Genomic DNA, 22230 nt, shown 5'->3' on the forward strand with positions numbered 1-22230 from the left:
CTGAAGTCTTTGAATCACTTGACAGAGCCGAAGGTACTGCCGCTGGTTCTGTGCTTTGTTCCGCGTAAGATTTATACTCAAGGCGGAAAGTAAATCTGAGAGAGAAAGGCAATAAAGATTCAAGAAAAATCGTTATTTTGAGAAAATCAAGTGAGACGGTAACCTTCTTCACAGACTTACACTCTACAAAAACTCTACTGAAGATGGAAACACTCTATCTTCAAGATCACCATTTTGAGCTGGGGGTTTTCTTCTTCGATCTTCACGCAATTCTGAAAAAAACAAAAAATGTCAAAGATCCAGAACTAAAGCTACTCTTGGGCTATTTAAATTATCTTAAGTAAACAGACAACCATACAAACTCGTTTTAAAAAACAATAATTTAAGTAAAAGACCTTAAGTCAAAAACAATTTGCTGGAATCAAACGGCACACTATAGCAGAACTGAAGAAAAAATAAGCTTTCGCAATGCAAAATTATGTCGTAAATTGTTGACAGATAATCTAATAGCAGCGGCCTCTTTAGGAAACGCGAAATCTTCCAAGGTTAAAATATCAGCATTATAAACAGAGCATGCAACACATATTCTCCGTCGAATTTATTAAAGAAAGAAATGACCGAGAAGCCTTTTGAATTCGCAGGTATCAACTCTATCGAAACAACATCGCTGATGACCAATAAAGAAAACAAAGAAAAAAAATCTCTATTGCCTCTTCGAAGCTAATGTCAAAAATATCGAACAGACTCACCAGTGAAAACGAGCAAGTGGAAAAGAAAAGGAAGTACGCTTACATCCCAAGAAAAGACCAATGGAATTACAGATAATTCGGCGTGTCCATGATTACCCGACCCTACTTCCGGTAGCAAGAACCACAATGGAGTTTTAATTAGTTTCAAACTGATGTGTGTTGCGAACCTGTTGTGACCACGCTCCGTTTAGCCCTTTCAGACAGCATTCTTGTTGCTCGAAGGGGTGTTGTCATTGCTTTTGTTGTTGTTGTTGTTGTTGTTGTTGTTGTTGTTGTTGTTGCTGGTGTTGTTGTTGTTGGTGTTGCTGGTGTTGGTGTTGTTGTTTTGTGACGGGTACATGCACTCTGAAGGTGTGGTGTAATTGTAACTGAAAAGAAGTGCCGCGATCTATCAAAGTAGGCCTACTTGGTATGTTCAGTTATGGCAAGTCATTCTTTTCTAAATCTCTCTCTCTCTCTCTCTCTCTCTCTCTCTCTCTCTCTCTCTCTCTCTCTCTCTCTCTCTCTCTCTCTCCGTCTCTCTCTCTCTCTCTCTCTCTCGCTCTCTCTAAACCGTTACAGACTTGTGACAGAAAGACAGACAGCGACACATAGTCTCCCAATGTCAGTACCATGCATGCAGTTCCATCCTGCTTCAAGTTGCTGACGTCAGCAGATCAAGAGGAGTACCCACCGCAGTTACAAGCAGTGAGGCGCACTTATAGAATTAGTTTCCTTCTTTACTAAGTTCAGGTACGCCAGTCACAAACTGGTGCTCATGACTAGTCTCATTGTAAAAGCGACTCAGTGATACACTGTAGACTACGTGTCTGCTCGCTTCACTCTCATCATAATTATAACTTGATTAACCGGCGTGCAATCAATGATGTTCTGCTCGATCGTCTAAATAATTGTTTTTCTTTCTCAGTAATGACGCAACCCCTCCCAGGTCTGAAAAAAAACCCAACCCTGAACTGACTGAAACGGATGGTCAACAACGATATTGAGTGAGAACTCCACACAGTACTGCTATTATTAAGTTATGCGTTTAATGTAAAATGTGTCTGTTCGCTTGATTTAAAAAAAAATAGGCATATCACTTTTGTGAAACTGGACCAGTACGTGTTGCCCCCCTCCCTCCCCTTTCATCCCCCCCTCCCCTTTTTTTTATATTTAGTCAAGTTTTGACTAAATATTTTAACATCGAGGGGGAATCGAAACGAGGGTCGTGGTGTATGTGCGTGTGTGCGTGTGTGCGTGTGTGTGTGTGTGTGTCTGTGTGTGTGTGTAGAGCGATTCAGACTAAACTACTGGACCGATCTTTCTGAAATTTGACATGAGAGTTCCTGGGTATGAAATCCCCATACGTTTTTTTCCTTTTTTGGATACATGTCTTTGATGACGTCATATCCGGCTTTTCGTGAAAGTTGAGGCGGCTCTGTCACGCCCTCATTTTTCAACCAAATTGGTTGAAATTTTGGTCAAGTAATCTTCGACGAAGCCCGGGGTTCGGTATTGCATTTCAGCTTGGTGGCTTAAAAATTAATTAATGACTTTGGTCATTAAAAATCTGAAAATTGTAAAAAAAAATTAAAATTTATAAAACGATCCAAATTTACGTTTATCTTATTCTCCATCATTTGCTGATTCCAAAAACATATAAATATGTTATATTCGGATTAAAAACAAGCTCTGAAAATTAAATATATAAAAATTATTATCAAAATTAAATTGTCCAAATCAATTTAAAAACACTTTCATCTTATTCCTTGTCGGTTCCTGATTCCAAAAACATATAGATATGATATGTTTGGATTAAAAACACGCTCAGAAAGTTAAAACAAAGAGAGGTACAGAAAAGCGTGCTATCCTTCTTAGCGCAACTACTACCCCGCTCTTCTTGTCAATTTCACTGCCTTTGCCATGAGCGGTGGACTGACGATGCTACGAGTATACGGTCTTGCTGAAAAATGGCAGCTACTTGACTAAATATTGTATTTTCGCCTTACGCGACTTGTTTTCTCCTCCCATCAAAGCCGGAGGCTGGCGGAAGCTCTTTGCTCCCACCGCCATCTCAGTGTCGCACGGTCTCTGACTATACTTACTGTACTCGAATGAGAAGTAGCCTTTTCAGTTTTCGCAACAATGACAGCAAACAACAACAGCATAACTACAGTAACAACACAAATAAAACGGTATAATAATTATGTAGTGCACTCCAAATCACATGTCATTTCTGTCAGGTGAGACTCGCGATAAAGAAAGTACGTAAACTTTTAATCTGTGACCCCTGACCTGACTCGATCATGGGAAGTCACTCTGCCAAAGCGCTCGTCACGTGATGGGTCACAAGACAAACATGGCGACGTCTGCTAGTTTTGCTTTGGAAATTGTTCGATTTTAGCGATCAGGTGTGAATGTGTGCATGTTTGTATGAAATGATAGGTGCAAAACAACCTGCTACGATGATACTTCGGGAAGCCAAACAGAAATCTGACGCCGGCGATTGGATCGAAGACCACATCTATGTACGTAATTCTGCGTCCTTTTTGTTCGTAAATTCCATAGTTTTCAACACTTTCTGTGTCAAATTCATACCACGCTTGTTTCAATATTTCGTTTTGTGTTGTGATTCATTCAGTTTACCCCCTTTTGTGTTAGTATTTGCTAATTTCCGCAGTTTTGCAATGCATAGTGTCGCATTTGGGTGGGTTTTTTTTCGACTTTCTTTGTGGAAACAACACTGTTCAGTTTACAGTTTTCAAATGCCCCACAACAAGCTGCCGCTTACAGACATGCTTGACACTTCAATAATTCAGACTTCAGGTCTACATGCACCTGACTTTGCCATACAAGTAGGGTTTCCCTCCATGCTATAACTTCTGACATCTGTTTGTTTTACTTTGAGTTTTACTTCTTTTAGAAAGTGATTCTATGAACTTTGAAACTTTCATACTCATAGTCCTCCTACATCACATGATTAACGGGATCACGGAAGGATGTAAGGCGATTCCTTCCTGTTTGTAAATACATACATGTAGTATCAAGACAGTGTGTATTTTTTATGTTAGTATCTTTCTCTCCCTTACATGCACACGCACACAATTAACTTATTAAGTCGCAATGATCAAACGTGTCTACAATTAATTAAGGGACAGACGCTTTGATGGTTTAAAAAGTAGTGAATTCAAATGAATTTAATTTTCCTTTTCAGGTTCCTATAGTTGGCGGACTGTTTGTGCTGGTGCTGCTTACGATCGCCATCTTTTGCTGCTGCAGAGCAAGGAGAAGGTAACAATTATAAGTGAACAGCTTGACAATAACATTAACACTGGGAGATCTTGACACAAGATCTGCGCATTGTCAAACTTGGTGATGCTGCATGGTTCTAAATATAATAACTGAAAAGTTAACATTTACTGGATAAACTGGAAGGTGGCTGATAATTTATGAGAAGATGATTTGCAATGAGAGTTATAATTGCCTTGTTTGTTCTACGTAGCTAAATAAAGTAAATTTTTGTCTGTTTTTTTTCCTTCTTTCAAACTCTGTGTGGGGCAGGTATAAGGTTCTGAATTTATACCTTTAGATAATGATGTTAAGTCTTGAAATAGAGAGGGTCTTAAAACAGAGGGAAATTCAGAGAGGTTGGAACAAGAAAATGTGAGAAAGCGGGTTCTTTAAAACGGGGAAGACTTAACTTGGGGAGTCTTAATTAAAACAAAGGTTTTGAATAAAACTAATTTTTAAATCATTGACTGTATTGACACAGGCGGAGAAACTACTACGTTTACAAGAGGCTGGAGTATGATGTCGCCCTGGCCGAACAAATGGAACGTGAACGCTACCAGAAGCAAGAAGAGGTTAGAGGTCAGTGCAGGGATCCTACGGAATCATTTCTTTTGTCGGATATATATTATTATATATTGATGTGTCAAAATAATGTCACTGTATTTCAGTCTCGTATGTCCTGAGAAGTGGCAGATATTTTTTGGAGCAGGGTAACTGTTCTACAGGTGAAAAGAACACTGTAGACTAAAACTAATTGCAACTGATTCTTTTCTGAATGTACATCAGCTGACTCTTTAAGTTTTTTTATTTTCATTGTTTCAAGTTATTTTATTATTAACTTACATTCTACTGTTTTGAATTTCCAGGATCAGTGCCTGGCTATATAAGTACCTATAGAGGTACTAGCAAAAGCTGTTAAGGAAAATGTTGAATTCAAAGTTAAGTGCATTAATACTTCAAAGCAGTGTAGTCTTGTTGTGGGGGTTGTTTCTGGGGGGTTGTTTTTTTGCATCAATTTTACTTAATTACATGAAAATGCTGCATCGTTTTTTTCACCCAATACTTTTTGCAGATTCAGCCTTCTTAAAGTGCCAGTACTATCTGAGGAGCCATCCAAACTACAGCAACATTACTCAACTCATGGACCTAGGTAACGCTAAACTGATGTTTCTGCAACCCAACCATTTTGTGTGTGTGGGGGGGGGGGGGGGGTCAAGAGCGTAATAACATTGTGGAGAGCTAGACATCCAAGTTTAGGTGATGTGACTGTTGAACAGGGATACATTAAGGTGAAGGTAAACTAAGCAGTTACGCACAAAGCAATTGTGACCCTCCACCACGAAATGAGTCGCATGTCACCTTTGCATGATTTTCATATTTTACATTTTTTAAAGAGTTTTTTATGCTCTATCCAGTGGTGAAAACCGTTTTAGAAAAGAGTAAAAACTGTTTGAGTTATAACCCTGTGACTAAGGTGACCCTCACACTGTTACCCGACACTCCCCGGACTTATATTAAGCCTAGCGCAGAACCGCGCGAGGTGACATGCGACTCATTTCGTGGTGGAGGGTCACAATTGTAAAATGTGACTGTCAAAGGTAACAGCGTAGTTTATCTTCACCTCAAGCAGTTGAGTTAACCTTCGCCGGTGGTCATGGGTCCGTGTGGACCCAGAAGGGTGTTTAATTGCAAATATCTCTTTACATTTTTTAATGAGCTTTTAAGAATGCCTCAGGCACATAAAAAGCTCTTATGTCATAAAATTTCAGCAAGAAGTAATTAAAAAAAAAAGGTCATATTTAGACTACAAACATCGTGGGGCCATGTTTCTTAAAGAAGGAAATGAGAAGCGTGGGTCCGCACGGCCCCATGATGACTTTCGTGTGTAGTCGATGACCCAGACGGGCAAAGGTTAAACTGTTTGTCAGACCAAATTGTTTGTTTTTTAAAAATTGTATTAGTGAGGTTAAGTCTTCTTCATGTCTGCATGGTTCATGCAGCAATGCTAATGAATTTTAGCTGGTTACAAAGTAGCCAGTAGCTTTTGATTTTACCGAAATTAGTTTATGATACATACCTAACTTGAGATATCATTACGCATAAAATGTTTGCAGATTCATGTGCCTTTGTTTAGCGTTGTTATTTCCATGAAAAAATTCCATTTTTTTAATTATATTAATTATGTATTGTAAATTTTCAGGAAGCCGAATTGACAAACACTGGTTCCGTGTCCGTGACAACAAGACTCAGACGGACCGCATGCTGAACATTCTGCCGTACAATCCCAAAATGGTGCTTCCCTTCTCTCGAGCGACCAGCAAAACTCTCAAAGACCTCTTCTGTCTCCTACAGGTGTGAAAGTATCCTAGGATTTTGTGTTTATGTGCAAGTCTAGCTCACTCTGAAACTAAATCTTGTATTAGTTTCCTTTGATGTATATATCACTATTTTACTTGGCAATGTGCACAGAATTATTTTGTGTGTATGTTTTTGTGAGTCGCTTAAAACTATTTTAGGATTTGCGCTATAATACAAGTATCCTCATTATTATAACAGTTTTGAAAGATGTGTTTTCTTTCTGTTGATTGTTTTGGCCAGCGGGCTCTTTATATTTCAACCAATTGTGACACAGTTTAAGAGGCATATGCTGGGTGGTCTGAAATATGAAAAATGTTACGGCAACCATTAATTTGAACCAAAGCCTCATAATACCATTATAATTTACATTTCCAGAAAAACACGGTCAAATTAAATAATAATCGGTTAGTATGACATGTTGCTAATGTCATTTTCTGTGTTTTGACGAGTTTTCCAGTGAATTTTTTTTTTAAAAATCAAGTTATAGCCCGGTAAAATCAAACTCTGTTTTCTTTTTCAAACAGCATCCCTATGTCTTCCCCATGACGGACTTTGACTTCGCCCTGGAGCAGAAGTACGTGATAGTCATCCAGCCAATCAGCATCCGCGGCTCTCTCAAAGATTACATCTATCAGGTTAGCAAAAACAACACAAGTACTAATGTGTCATTTCATTGATAAAATTAAATATAAAAAATGTGAAAAAATATATTTTGTTTTGTATTTGGTTTAAACAAAACTTAGATATGTACAATATTTGGTGTTGAGGATCCATATATATACTCAAGCATCTTCGAACCCTATTCATCTATCATCATTATTTGTTTGTCCAATCACTTAAAAAAACCACTAGGTCGACGTACTGGGGGATATTTGTTTTGTCTATAATTAAGCGTTCCAATGACTTACTTTTGTGGTGCGTGAAAATAGCTCAGGTGGTAGTGTCACTGGCTTCAAAAACCAGTTGTCGCTCTCCGCACAGGTTCGATCACCACATTCGGGGAGGGATTTATTTCCCAGTCGACTTTGTGCAGACTCTTCTCAGTGTACGAACACCCCTGTGTGCACGCATGCGCACGATAAAGATCCCAAGTTCACAGCGAAAGTCTCGGGGCTCAGAAACATGAACACACACATGCAGGAAAAAGAAAAAAGGGTAGCTCTGTACTGTATGGCAGCTCACTTTCCCCAGTGAGAGAGCAGCCCGAATTTTCATGAGGGTAACCTCACAGGACTATATAAAATCTTACCCTTATCCTTGTTCATATTATTGTCTTTACATCTACCAGGCACGGTTCCAGGACAGCTGGTTCAACAAGTACAGCCAGAAAAGACGAGGACTCAACATTCAGCAAGTGCAGCTGTTCGGCCGACAAATTCTCGAGGTGTGAGGAACAGGTTTCTTTCAGCAGATTAATTTGTTCCCCTTTTACACTTTGTGTATGTGGGCACCAGTATGGTTGTGGAGAAAAATCCTTCAATATGATCTGCTTGTCTTAAACTTTCAAGTGTGTTCATCTGCTCAGATATATGTGTTGGAATGACTTAGAGTGCTATCAGATCATTATTCATTGCTAGAGAATCAGCTGATCGGAAAAATAGTTGCTACTTGTCTACATTCCTGACAGAAGTGGAGGACATCTAAACTCTCCCTGGTTATGCATAATAAAAGTACAATTTGCATTTTGAATCATTGCATGAAGGAAGTACACACGGCTTAAGCAAGCTGATATTCATCTGCAGCCTATCAAAATGTTCTGTATTTCATGTGTTACACCCACCTAGCAATACAAAACGCTCGCCCCGAGTACTGGACCCGAGTACTCTTCAGACATTCACACACACACACACACACACACACACACACACACACACACACACACACACACATACACACTCTCTCTCCCTCACTCCTTCTCTCTCTCCCTCTCTCTCTCTCTCACACACACACACACACACACACACACACACACACACACACAAACACACCTCCATTCTAAAACACGTCACGTTCCAAATCAAAAGACGACATTCTATTTTCTTACGTCACTATTCTTGGTTTACGGTACCATTCGGCGGCTTTGCTACGAGTATGGCATAGTCTTGGTTTGCCGAGACCTTGCACCGTTCTATCAGACTGCCTGGCTGGCTGTTGCACCGCGAATTCCTCCCACCGCCAAGTCGTTTTTTTGTGGTTTATTTCGCATTTAGGTCCCAGGTAACATTATGAAGTTTTAATACGATCAATCGGACCTATTATCAAGTTAGTGTATCAACTTTTGAACGAACTGCGCCCAGTTGTTTCCCAGCAATAAGCTGTTAAGTCGAGACACACAGACACACAATTAAAGTCTGCTGGACCCTTCTACTAGCGTACTCGGGGATGAATAGAGTTTCACTCAGCTTTGCCATTTTTCAGGCTCTGATGTATTTGGAAGAGAAAGGGTTCCCACGTCATGGCAGCCTCCATTCTGGCAATGTCATGATCCACGACGGTGCTTGCAGGTAAGTCACTGTTATGAAATTGTTTCATTCATTTTCATTTTCTTTCTGCTTGTTCCCTTTCTTTACTTTTTTTTCTTTGTGAAATACAGGAACGTTGTTACACGACACTTGAGATTGCCACAAGTTCTCAAATGTCGTATAGTTGTGTTCTTTTATTCTACGTCGCCCGTCTTCGCAGCAGCAGAAAACAACTCGTCAAATTGAGTTCGAGGATTTATTTAGCATTCCATACATACAACTGCACATCGTAGCAGAACTCAAATAGAAGCTTTTTTAACATTCAAATCGCGCTGGCATATATAGTAAATACTCAATCTCGAGAATATTCCAGACCAATATCGGTACTTTCCCACAAAGTACAAATAAGTCAACTACATGCAACACACAAAACTGAACCAAAGCTCAGCAACGGTAGCGTTTCCTAACAAACGTACAAACGATAGTGTTCTGATTTAAATGCGCGTCCTTCTTGCTATTTCATTTTAACTTATTTTCATCTGTGGCATTTTAGGAAGCTTACTTCCTGGAAAGCTGTTGTTCTATTAAATTTTCTTCGTACGCTGCAGAAAAAATGATCTGTGATGATCTCTCTCTCTCTCTCTCTCTGTGTTGTCATAGCATGGCTTTATTTTAGTAACAAGATCGAATCTTTGTGAAATGTTTGATTCACGGTTATGTCTGCTTGATTTATATATCATCAAAGCTTATTACGCTTGTGCATCTATGCATGGTTATGTTGTCAGATTTGACCAGAGACAGGATTCTGAAAACGTAAAAAAATTAGTGGAGACAAAAACATTAGGGGAGTACATGAATAGAGTGGACATTATAGTTTTAAAAATCATCTCCCAAATGTCTCCGGCAGCAAAAAAATGAGAATTTTAGCGAAACGCAGGGGAATTCCTACTCTGTTTGAGTGCACTAGAGCAACTTCATTTTGTTTCAGACTAGCGGGATATGAAAACAGCTTTCTTGGCAACACGTCGCGCTTACTTCCCTTGATCAGGAAGAAACTGAAGGATGCAAACAAAGATGCCATGGACACAATGTCTTTTGGTGAGATTTTAGCTGATGAGTAATAAGTGTGAACACGCTCATGCATATGTGTGCAGTGATGCACACACTCTTACATATTTCCACATGCGCAAGCACTCGTCCACATGCTCCATAACCATAGACCAAATAGCCTGGACCGCCAACTCGTCACGTGACCCTTTGAGGTTACGACTCTCGACTTTCAGGGGCGTGTCGCGTCCGGTTTGAAAGGCGAGCGATTCGAAGACAGTGAAAAGAAAGCACGCTCCAGTTATTTGTAACAATGACAATGAACTGGATTTTCCAAAACTCCAAACTAAACTTAACAAAACTCATCGAAAAACATGTTCCATATGCACTTTTGCTGAGTTTATTTTAGCATTTTCAGAACTTACCTCGGCAACTTCGTCCATGTTTACAATCGACACCGGATATCACGTCCCCCTGATTTCTGAAAGGCTTGTAAGCGTAGCTTCCTAAATGCGAGAGGTCGCTACCTCATAATAGAGAGAAAGAGCGGAGAGAGAGCTAGTTGGCGGTCCAGGATAAATGGTCTATGTCCATAACCCAACCCTTTCCTCCCAAACCCCTCTCTTCCTGTCTCCTCTCCTATTCTGACATACACATACACCTACGTTGTATGAGAAAGGACGGATGTTGTTATGTTGACATTGCTGCATTTGAATTGATTTATGTTGAATCTGACCTTAGATGTACGTAAACAGTGAAACTTTTTTGGTGCAAAGGCATCAGTGGTTATAAAGCAAGGACAGAATTTGTGATGATTTATTTGTTGGCAAGGTGCATGTGTATCCATTTTACAAAGCTCATAAGCACCATACACGATTCAGACAGACAAACAAACAAAAAATGAATAAACAAAATAATTGCACGCCATTAATTCATAAAAGTCTGCTACTCATTTCCCAAGAATTCAGCATTATAGTTCTTGTGCGCGCCTTCGTGAGCGAGGCTGGTACTACATATTGTTCATACGAAATGACAAACACAGGTTACAAGCGATAACGCGCAAAAGTACTGGTTTATTAATTAACATCTGATAATAGGTATCAGTAATGCATATATATAGTTACAGTACTACGTATTGCGATACTACGTAATTGCGATACTACTTATTGCGGTAAAAAACTTATGGACAGAAAGAAAAAGAGAAAAGAAAACAAATTATTAGACATGGCAAAAGGTATTAAAATGCATTAACAAGACACGAGAAGTAAATACAAGAAAAATAAACAATCACAAGACAGGCGAAGACAAACAGACACGAAAGTTACAATTACCAAACACTCGTTGGTTAGTCCTTCAACAACAATAAAGAGTTACGTTCTGTACGTTCAACAACAATAAAGAATTACGTTCCGTACGTTCAACAATACCATAAGCACTAAGAATACTCAAGAAACTTAGCATACATACGTTTAAAACCAAAATGGCTACTTTCAGAAAAATACAAAAACGTTGACTCATCAGGCCAGGAATACAAAGCAAACTGTCATACCAAAAAAGTCTAACGACAACGTTCCTGCGTTAATCAAAGTCACAAACAAGATATTTACTCATCCACTTTCCCTCAATAACGTTACAAGAAATAAGCCCGTTTACAAACGATCACCACAGACCGCAAGCTTCTTTTACCTAAATTCTTTTAACGTAAGGCTGAAAAAGTCGGAGAAAACGTTTCACTTCGAACTTCGTTAACCACAGAAAACACAAGTTATCATTATAAACATTAGCGACTTTCTAGCGTCTACAAAACATTGCTGTACGTTCACAACACTAGAACAGTTGAACACACAATAAAGAAACACTACAACAAGTCAGACTTTCAACTCACGTTATACATAAACAACTCACAAAGTCATTACAAAATGGCGACCAAAACACAACACAAACAAGTAACAACAAAATTACCTTATGCGCTGTGTGGGTTGACCAGCAGTACCAAAAACGTGTTGCCTCACAAACGAAGGGCACAAAACGATTCACACTTGAGAAACAACTGTCTCCAAGAACATTACGTTGACGTTAAAACATAAGAAACACTCCGTTGGTTCACTTAATAACCTTCATACGTTTACATCAAAACCAAACGCTTCCTAAAACCCTCAGATCGACTGACGAGACAGGAGTCAAGCAGCGGTATTTATGGAAACAAAAACCTAACATGGAATAGTTATTCAAAAGTCAAAGGTCACCGGATTGACCAACCAACAACATTCCTAAGACAGAATCGGGTGAAACTACTATTTTACAACCAATCAGTAACCGATCACGCACTCCGTGCATGCCCAAAACTTAAAACGGTATATTTAACAGAAAGAAGACCAAGGAACTAGCTGACATCACAAAGCTAAAAACACGTGAGTCACACGTATTCTAAAACTTGCAACGCAGATTCGCAGGGCTCACCTCAAAATCAAGACACGGAAAAGAGCACGTGAATCTCACGGTGTTCTAGAACTAAAACGACGCAGTTTGTGACGCTCCGACCAAAACCAGGTCACAACAACTGAACAAGGAGCACGTGAATCTCACGTAAAAATATTAACGCTCCACAAAACGGGTCACAACAAGGTGCCACAATAAAAACACGGTTTACTTCTCTTTACATCGTGCAATGGCTTGAGCAAACGTAATTACAACAAAAGTAGGTGACTGCATGCCACATCGGCATGCACACTCCCACCGGAAATTATATTAATATAATTTACTTCAAAAAACCTTTGTACAAACATAATCCTTATATCAAAAGAAGAATAACGCAGAATTAGACATTTCAAATTTACAACTCAAAATCATTGTGTTGCAAAACATTTACACAACAATATTATGGTTCAATCACTTTCAGTGTTTCAACACATCTCGTTTCAACTAAATGCCGTTAGTCATTACTCGACGGCATAAAAAAAACCGCACCACTTAAGCCATAAATGTCCGTTACATCATCTGGTATAAAAACAAACCGCAACAATCTACAACTGTCAAATTGGAAAAACACTCCAAAGTTCAATGTTCTTTCAGTTCGCTTACACAGCTTTGTCTTTGTGATTTTCACAATCTACTAACAGTCATTTTGTGAATCGGTCGCTCTAATATGCGACTATCACCAGTGGGACGGCCGTGATTGTCTAGAGCCTTTGTTCCAACATGCACTTTCACTCGTCTGACCAGTCCATCAGATCCAGGCATCACCTCGATTACACGAGCCATGCACCACTCTGATCTGCACAAGTTCTGGTCATGCAAGACAACAATGCGTAGGGCGTTGATGAAGGAATCACTTGACATGTCATCCAGGGTTTCAATGTGGATTGCCCTAGAGGCAAAACACGTCACGATCAGTCCGTACAAGATTAATGTCATGAACTTGACGCAGTCATCACGGTACCCTTGTTTTTTCTGGCGTTTCAGGCCCTTCAGATGCTTGACTGCGGCACCTCTGTTGTCGGGGAGGGACGGTTTCTCTGGTCGAAATGGTAAGAGCATCTCGTAGTGACCAGCTTCGTTGACCTTCACGATCTTCTTGAACTTTACATCGTCCTGGGACATGGATCCTGAGTCACTTGCAAAGTCTCTTTCCATAACATGTAATGGGTCAGTACACGAGACTTCGTCCACCTGTACCTTGTAGACGTGAGCTACACGTTCTTCTTCCCTCGATCCTGGCTTGACGATGACGCGCATGGACGAGGCTATGCCATCAAAGGCGACGGAATGCGGTGCCTTGCCGACGATGCTCCAACCTAACTTAGTCTCTACTGCAAATGGCAGTCCTTGGACAACGTTTAGGGGCATGAGGGCTTCAGCGCAGTCGTAGCCGATGAGGAGGCCTGCTTCACAGTCAGGGTACAAGGGGGGCAGTTTTGGAGACAGGTGTTGGAGATGTGGGTAAGCTTTGACAGTCTCTGAGGTGGGGATATGAGTGGGGTCAACGGACAGGTAAGGTCGTGAGATGGCAGAAGGGAGCCTGACAAACTCACTGGAGGTAGGAGAGCGGACACGCAATCCAGAGTACTTCCTGCCGGAGACCACAGCATTGTCCTCAGTCAGTGTGGAGACCCTGAGTGTAGTCGGCTGCGATTTGGCTTTAACTTCTTCAGCCACTGACTGCACTACAAAAGTGGCGTTGGACATAGTGTCCAGTAGTGCGTACGTCAGCACTTCTACGTTGGGGTTAGAGTCACTGGAAACGAGAACGGGAACGATCATAGACGTGAAACCGATGCTGTTTTCCTCGCTGGCCTTAAGAGCAGACACCGTAGGGGTCGACGATGACAGTGGCTCTTGAACGTCAGCAGCAGAGGTACGGTAATTGTTCTTGTGTTCACTCGCCCCTTTGTTTTCACTCATACTGTTCTGATATTTGAAATTGTCATCGTGAAGACAAGTGGGGTGAGCCTTCTTGCACTTCTTGCACGTCTGTTTCTGCTTACATTGACGGCTCTGGTGATCCTTACTTCTGAGACATCCGTAGCAGATACGGTTCTTGAACAGAAAATCTCGTATCTCAACCAGAGGCTTCTCTATGAGTTCCTTACATGTCCCAGCGTCATGGTCCGGAAGTTGACAGTGCAGACATGCGGTGACATCCTCTGTCAGGGTTGACAGGTTCGTTGTGAACTTTCTTGGTGTCCCCGATGCACTTGTCAAGCCGAAAACAGGGTCGTTAGAAATGTCTGCTTCGAGGGTAATGAACGACACGAGTTCATGGAACAGAGGATACCTCTTCTTTTCAACCTTGGTTCGAGCAACTGTTCTAGACCATCTGTGACTCATCCAGTCTGGGAGCTTTCCGACGATCTTCCGTAAGTACTGGGCATCATCCAGGATGCTCAGTCCACCAACTTCCTGGGCAGCAACGGAACATTGCTGCAAGAAATCGGCCAGACTTCTGAGTCCCTTGGGATCCTTGCTTTTGACTGGGGTCCATTCGTCCAGCTTGGTCCGGAAAGCTTGCGAAACGACGTATGAGTTGCCGAACCGATTTTCCAGCACTTCCATGGCTCTCTCGTAGGCATCACCTTCTCTTAGCAGAAAGAAGCCGGTCACGGCCTCCTTTGCTTGACCTCCGATGTACCGTTGCAGATACAATAACTTCTCACTGCTGGTTATGTTTTGTCTCTCGATGAGGAACGAAAACGACGACCTCCAAATTGGATATTGGAGAGGGTCACCAACAAAAATGCACGGCTCCTGCATCGGCAAACGGTTGATCATCAGAGCGTCTGATAGGGTTTTGGCGAGAGAGTCCATAGGAGTGTCCTGCTTGGCAGGAGTAGCAAGTGGACGTTGGTAGTACGCAGACGGGGGGTAGGAGGCAAATGGACGATCTGCATGACATTCCTTGTCAAAGTTCATGTACGCAGGGGGCCTTGCGTTTTCGTTTCCCCAGATAACTTTGGGGGTGGTCTGATGTGGGTCCAGGAATGTGGGCACGAAAGGCTCTGGTTTGGGATGTAGGTGGGTATCATAGGGGAAACAGGGTGGGGTAACTTGAAAACGTCTGTGGTCCATGCGTTGGTGACGTTCTTCTGGGAAGTAGGTGTGTCGTTCTTGCGTCTCATCACCTTCCCTTGTCTCTGGTAGGTGATAGGACCAACCTGTGTGGTCGAGATCAGGCGGGCGAGGGCCTGTGACGCTTGTCGTTGAGTGTCCAACGTTGTGCAGAGGCGGCTGACCAGTGTATGCACCGAGAGGGTGCTGCAGTGTGGTCAGCAGCGCTGTAGGCCGCATGGAGGATGTAGTTGCAGCCGTCGTGTAGTTGGGTGTGGAGGGCTCCCGATGGATGAAAGGAGCGCTCGTTCCGGCGTGATGGGGGGCGTTGACATCCTCTCTACGTTGAGGTCCGTACGCCTCGTAGGTGGCGTTGTTGGTAGTAGCGGCGCTTGTAGAGGCGCTGACTCCAACGACGAGGTCCACGACAGGTAACGCGTGCTGTCGTGGCTCAGTCGTTGTGGTCCCTGCGACGAAGTTGGTGACAGCAGCGTTGACGTTGACAGTCGAGATGTCATGGGTGCTGGCGGCTTGGCAGACAGGAACAGACGTGAAGTCCATGGCTGGCTGGTGTGTCCTTTGGTCAGCAATGACGGCAGCTTGACAGACAGGAACAGACGTGGCGTCCAAGGCTGGCTGGTGTGTCCCTTGGTCAGCAATGACGGCAGCACCTGTCCCTATTCCTATCGCTGTTTGCTCATTGTTTAGAGGAGGGGCTACAAGACTGTACAAGGGAACGAAAGGACGAGGGTGGAACCTAGTGTTCAACAAATCAACTGACGGTAGATCAGGGAGATCCTGCTGAACGGATTCACCTTGTTCCAATACTTGTAACATAGCTTGTTGTTCTCTTAAGCTAATTTTCAATTCGGTGGACTGAATTTGTCTCAAAGCCTTTTTCTGTTTAATATCTTCAAGAGCTGCTTCAGCTGCGTCCTCGGCCTGTCTAGCTGCTATTCTCTCAGCTTCCTTAGCCTGCCTAGCTGTGTCCCCGGCCTGCCCAGCCGCTGTTCTCTCAGCTTCCCTAGCCTGCCCAGCCGCTTCTTCGGCCTGCCTAGCCGCTGTTCTCTTAGCTTCCTTAGCCTGCCTAGCTGCTTTTTCGGCCTGCCTAGCTGCTTCTTTTTCAGCTTCCTTAGCCTGCCTAGCAGTTTCTTCGATCAGCCTAGCTGCACTTCTCTCAGCTTCCTCAGTCTGCCTAGCTGCTGTTCTCTCAGCTTCCTCAGTCTGCCTAGCTGCAGTTCTCTCAGCTTCCTCAGTCTGCCTAGCTGCAGTTCTCTCAGCTTCCTCAGTCTGCCTAGCTGCTGTTCTCTCAGCATATTGTTGTTGTAAGAGATCCAGTTCACTAAACTGAGCTTCCTTTATTGCGTCACCTTCCACTTTTATGGCCAGGGAAGCAGCCTCTAGTTTAAGAGCCAATTTAGTGTCTTCAGAGCTAACACTTTTAGAGCGGAGAGACTCGGCGCGAGAAGCTACTTGGCTACCTGATCTCCTGATACCTGACTTGTGGCTAGCTGACTTGTGGATGGCTGAAGTAATGCTAGCTACTTTATGAATGGCAGACTTAACACTGGCTGACTTGTGGGTGGATGACCCAACGCTAGGTGTAACACTGCTATGCCTGGAAGTAGGCTCCTTAGCCACCTGCACACTAGTCGTTTGTCTGTCAAGAGCTCGATCAATGTCAAACATAATGTTCTGAACTGTTCTCTGAACATCATCCCAACTTTCCTGAATGGTTTCACCGCTACCAATACTACGAAGACCTTTCTCTATGTCACCAAGATCCTTGTACATGCTCAAAACAATTTGTTTTTGACTGGTTAACGACTCTTGATTAGGAGTTTCTTGGTTAAGCTCTGTTACTACCTCACCGATTGCTCGTTCCAAGAATGTTCGTTGTCTTGCAAAGTTTCTAGTTTTGATCTCAATCTGGTACTCTCTACCTTTTTCAGTAGGCTTAATGTCACGCCTAGGCCTTTGAGAATGTTCATCTTCATCGCCGTTAATGTCATAACCTGAAGCTTCCAATGGTTTATCTGCTGGAATCTCTTCCATTACAATGTTCGCTTATTCAAAAGCACTAAAAACCTACATAAGGTTTATCTGTTTATAAAGTAAAATGAATCGATCTGAGGGTCGTTTGGGATAATACACAAAAGTCACAAAAGATGCGCCGGATATGGAGTAGGAAGATCTCTAACCGACAAGTTGATCTGTGTCAAACTATGGTTCACTAACACAGTGACAGGTAACAATAAAGTCTTTTGCTGGTTATCAACAGCTACGTTTACGTTCATTGAGCGTCAATAACAAAAGTTCTTTACATTCACTTGGCTGGACTTCAGCTAAAGTTCTGTACTAGGCATCAGCAGCTAAGTTGTTTACTTCAGCTAAAGTTCTTTCACTGGGCATCAGCAGCTAAGTTTTTTACTGTGCGCGCCTTCGTGAGCGAGGCTGGTACTACATATTGTTCATACGAAATGACAAACACAGGTTACAAGCGATAACGCGCAAAAGTACTGGTTTATTAATTTACATCTGACACTAGGTATCAGTAATGCATATATATAGTTACAGTACTACGTATTGCGATACTACGTATTGCGATACTACTTATTGCGGTAAAAAACTTATGGACAGAAAGAAAAAGAGAAAAGAAAACAAATTATTAGACATGGCAAAAGGTATTAAAATGCATTAACAAGACACGAGAAGTAAATACAAGAAAAATAAACAATCACAAGACAGGCGAAGACAAACAGACACGAAAGTTACAATTACCAAACACTCGTTGGTTAGTCCTTCAACAACAATAAAGAGTTACGTTCTGTACGTTCAACAACAATAAAGAATTACGTTCCGTACGTTCAACAATACCATAAGCACTAAGAATACTCAAGAAACTTAGCATACATACGTTTAAAACCAAAATGGCTACTTTCAGAAAAATACAAAAACGTTGACTCATCAGGCCAGGAATACAAAGCAAACTGTCATACCAAAAAAGTCTAACGACAACGTTCCTGCGTTAATCAAAGTCACAAACAAGATATTTACTCATCCACTTTCCCTCAATAACGTTACAAGAAATAAGCCCGTTTACAAACGATCACCACAGACCGCAAGCTTCTTTTACCTAAATTCTTTTAACGTAAGGCTGAAAAAGTCGGAGAAAACGTTTCACTTCGAACTTCGTTAACCACAGAAAACACAAGTTATCATTATAAACATTAGCGACTTTCTAGCGTCTACAAAACATTGCTGTACGTTCACAACACTAGAACAGTTGAACACACAATAAAGAAACACTACAACAAGTCAGACTTTCAACTCACGTTATACATAAACAACTCACAAAGTCATTACAAAATGGCGACCAAAACACAACACAAACAAGTAACAACAAAATTACCTTATGCGCTGTGTGGGTTGACCAGCAGTACCAAAAACGTGTTGCCTCACAAACGAAGGGCACAAAACGATTCACACTTGAGAAACAACTGTCTCCAAGAACATTACGTTGACGTTAAAACATAAGAAACACTCCGTTGGTTCACTTAATAACCTTCATACGTTTACATCAAAACCAAACGCTTCCTAAAACCCTCAGATCGACTGACGAGACAGGAGTCAAGCAGCGGTATTTATGGAAACAAAAACCTAACATGGAATAGTTATTCAAAAGTCAAAGGTCACCGGATTGACCAACCAACAACATTCCTAAGACAGAATCGGGTGAAACTACTATTTTACAACCAATCAGTAACCGATCACGCACTCCGTGCATGCCCAAAACTTAAAACGGTATATTTAACAGAAAGAAGACCAAGGAACTAGCTGACATCACAAAGCTAAAAACACGTGAGTCACACGTATTCTAAAACTTGCAACGCAGATTCGCAGGGCTCACCTCAAAATCAAGACACGGAAAAGAGCACGTGAATCTCACGGTGTTCTAGAACTAAAACGACGCAGTTTGTGACGCTCCGACCAAAACCAGGTCACAACAACTGAACAAGGAGCACGTGAATCTCACGTAAAAATATTAACGCTCCACAAAACGGGTCACAACAAGGTGCCACAATAAAAACACGGTTTACTTCTCTTTACATCGTGCAATGGCTTGAGCAAACGTAATTACAACAAAAGTAGGTGACTGCATGCCACATCGGCATGCACAGTTCTAAAAAATAAGTCCTCTTCAAACATGTTCTGTACACACATTAACATAAACATTGTGTTCTCTTCTGTAATTTACCCACAGGTCACCTGCTGTTTGAGATGTCGTTTGGCTATGAGCTTGACGCTGCTCATCCCAGCCCTCAACACCTGGTCAACGCCACGTCACCTGCCATAGTGGAGGTCAGTCTACCTGTCTGTTTTGTGTTCACACATTTTGTTCTGCCTTCTTTTTCTGATGGCCTCTCTCTCTCTCTCTCTCTCTCTCTCTCTCTCTCTCTCTCTCTCTCTCTCTCTCTCTCTCTCTCTCTCTCTCTCTCTCTCTCTCTCTCTCTCTCTCTCTCTCTCTCTCTCTCTCTCTCTCTCTCTCTCTCTCTCACCCCAACCAGGTCAACCCTCCCAACCCACGTGACCATCTTCTCCCCGGCAACCACTCTGCCTGGTCTTCTCGCCCCATTCAGGTCAACCCTCCCTACCTTCGTGACCATCTCCTCCCCGGTAACCACTCTACCTGGTCCTCTCGCCCCAATCAGGTCAACCGCCTCCAGCCATCGCCACAGCGGGGCTCTTCCAATCCACGTGACCGTCTCCAGTCCGGCCGCAATCAGCCTGATTGGCCGATCTCTGCTGGTTACCCCATTGCCCAGTCTCAACCCAGAAGAGATTATTACCACACTCTTCCCCATCCGTCATTCAATGGTCCCGCTCTCCTTCCCATGCTGATGTCCTTACTGAGGGCACAAGCGTTATGTTAATTGTGGGTGTTGTGCGTGTATGTGTGTGCGTGTGTGTGTGTTTGTGTGTGTCTATGTATGAGTGTTTACGAAATAGCAGTTCATCATGAATGTGTGTCTGTTCGTACGTACCTTGGCCGTGCGTAATTCCTAGTGACTAAATTGTCTTCCTTCGTGAAAATTGCAAGTTTAATTTCTGGAGTGAACTTATTTTAAGGATATTGTTCGTCTGCCTCATGTGCTTACCGGTATCTATTTTGAACTCCACAATGGACTATATTACATGGTAATTCAGTTCTCCTCGTGAACACTGATGGTAACCATTGTGTTTTATTTTGACTTGATCGGACCCACTGACTTTGAGTGACCATTGTGTTTTAATTGACTTGGTCGGACCCGTGTGACCGTGTGACCATAGCGATCAAAGTGCCTTTATTAGTTACACTTGCACGCTGAATGTTTTATTATGTTTTTACCGACAGCCATTGCTAGTGATTTTAATTAGCTGCTGCCGTATTTCTTGAGTTGTTCTTGCTTATTTGCTTTAATTCTTTGTTTGAAGTTTTCGTGTATTCCTTCTTCTTGTGTTTGATAATGCTGCATGTTGGTCATTTAAATGTTTACCATCTAGATGCTAAAGTACAAGACATGCAATTTTCTACACAGCGCAACCCCCGTGTACCACTTATACGGCATCACCGAATCACGCTTACACGACAGCATCCCCGATACCCGCATCGTATCCCTGATTATGACGTCATACGTCGTGATTCCCGTCGTACGGGTGAAAATGGCATCGCTGCTTACATCCACTCTTCCATTGTTCAATACACGCGTAGAAGACCTGACTTAGAACACAAAGACATTGAATGCATGTGGCTAGAGTTTAAACTAAAGGAAACAGCCCCTTCTACTCTTGTTTGTTTTCTTTACAGAAACCCTTCTGCCATTGGTGACTGGTACGATGACCTTATCGAGATGATAGATACAGTGTATAAATGTAAACCCCACGCAGACATCCTGTTACTCGGGGACTTTAATATTGACTTATTAAAACCTCAGCCTCGATGGGATGGGATTGTATCATCACTAGGTTTCAAGCAGCTTATAACTTTACCTACTAGAGTCACAGAAACTTCATCTACTTTGCTTGATCACATCTACTCAAACAACCACTCCTCAGTACTAAATGCTTCACTCGCAGATCTTAGCATTAGTGATCATTCTCCAATATTCTGTACTAAAACCACTAAAATGCCAAAATCAAATCATAAAGGTCACACAGTCATATCTTTTCGATCCTTTAAAAATTTTGATCGTGATTCCTTCCTGTCCGATCTCAACGTAGCACGATTTGACCAAGTTTTCAACCACACGGTCCCTGATCAAGCATTAGAATGTTGGTATGACACCCTACTACCTATAATAAACAAGCACGCACCTATAAAGAAAATGAGAGTAAAACATCCTAAACTTCCACCCTGGATGTCCAATAAAATAACTGAAGCCATGGATCAGCGTGACCTGTTAAAAAAAGCTAAACAGTTCCAAGATTATAAAACAGCTAGAAATAGGTTAAAAAACATGGTTCGTGACTCAAAGAAAGCTTACTTTAATAAACTCGTTGAGAATAACCGGGATATCTCGCAGATCTGGCGTGCACTAAATTCACTCATCAGAGGTTCCACCTCTAACTCCACCCAGATCCCCCGTCACTTAACGCCAGACATCTTTAACTCTCACTTTCCGTCTGTAGCTACCTCTCTTAGCAACCCTGACAATGCCTCTCCCAACAACTCTGACAATCTATCCCTCTACTGCAAACAAAAGACGGCGAATAAAGCACCCTTTCAAATCCCACCCATTGCAGTGCACGAATTAGGACGA

General features: G+C 42.1%; 1 protein-coding gene across 1 annotated transcript in view; it reads left to right on the top strand.

The window, feature by feature from the left end:
* Positions 1–3072: 3072 nt before the first annotated feature.
* LOC138963886 (slowpoke-binding protein-like) overlaps positions 3073–22230 on the top strand; it is a 30343-nt gene continuing 11185 nt past the window's right edge. The window contains exons 1-10 of the mRNA XM_070335735.1: positions 3073–3256; positions 3943–4019; positions 4501–4598; positions 5092–5169; positions 6220–6371; positions 6902–7012; positions 7666–7761; positions 8796–8881; positions 9828–9937; positions 19695–19792. Of these exons, the coding sequence (XP_070191836.1) occupies positions 3146–3256; positions 3943–4019; positions 4501–4598; positions 5092–5169; positions 6220–6371; positions 6902–7012; positions 7666–7761; positions 8796–8881; positions 9828–9937; positions 19695–19792 (1017 nt within the window). The 5' untranslated portion in view covers positions 3073–3145. The remainder of the gene's footprint in view (positions 3257–3942; positions 4020–4500; positions 4599–5091; positions 5170–6219; positions 6372–6901; positions 7013–7665; positions 7762–8795; positions 8882–9827; positions 9938–19694; positions 19793–22230) is intronic.

The sequence above is a fragment of the Littorina saxatilis genome, linkage group LG4 (assembly GCF_037325665.1).
Source record: "Littorina saxatilis isolate snail1 linkage group LG4, US_GU_Lsax_2.0, whole genome shotgun sequence".
In the NCBI taxonomy this organism is placed as follows: Eukaryota; Metazoa; Mollusca; class Gastropoda; order Littorinimorpha; family Littorinidae; genus Littorina; species Littorina saxatilis.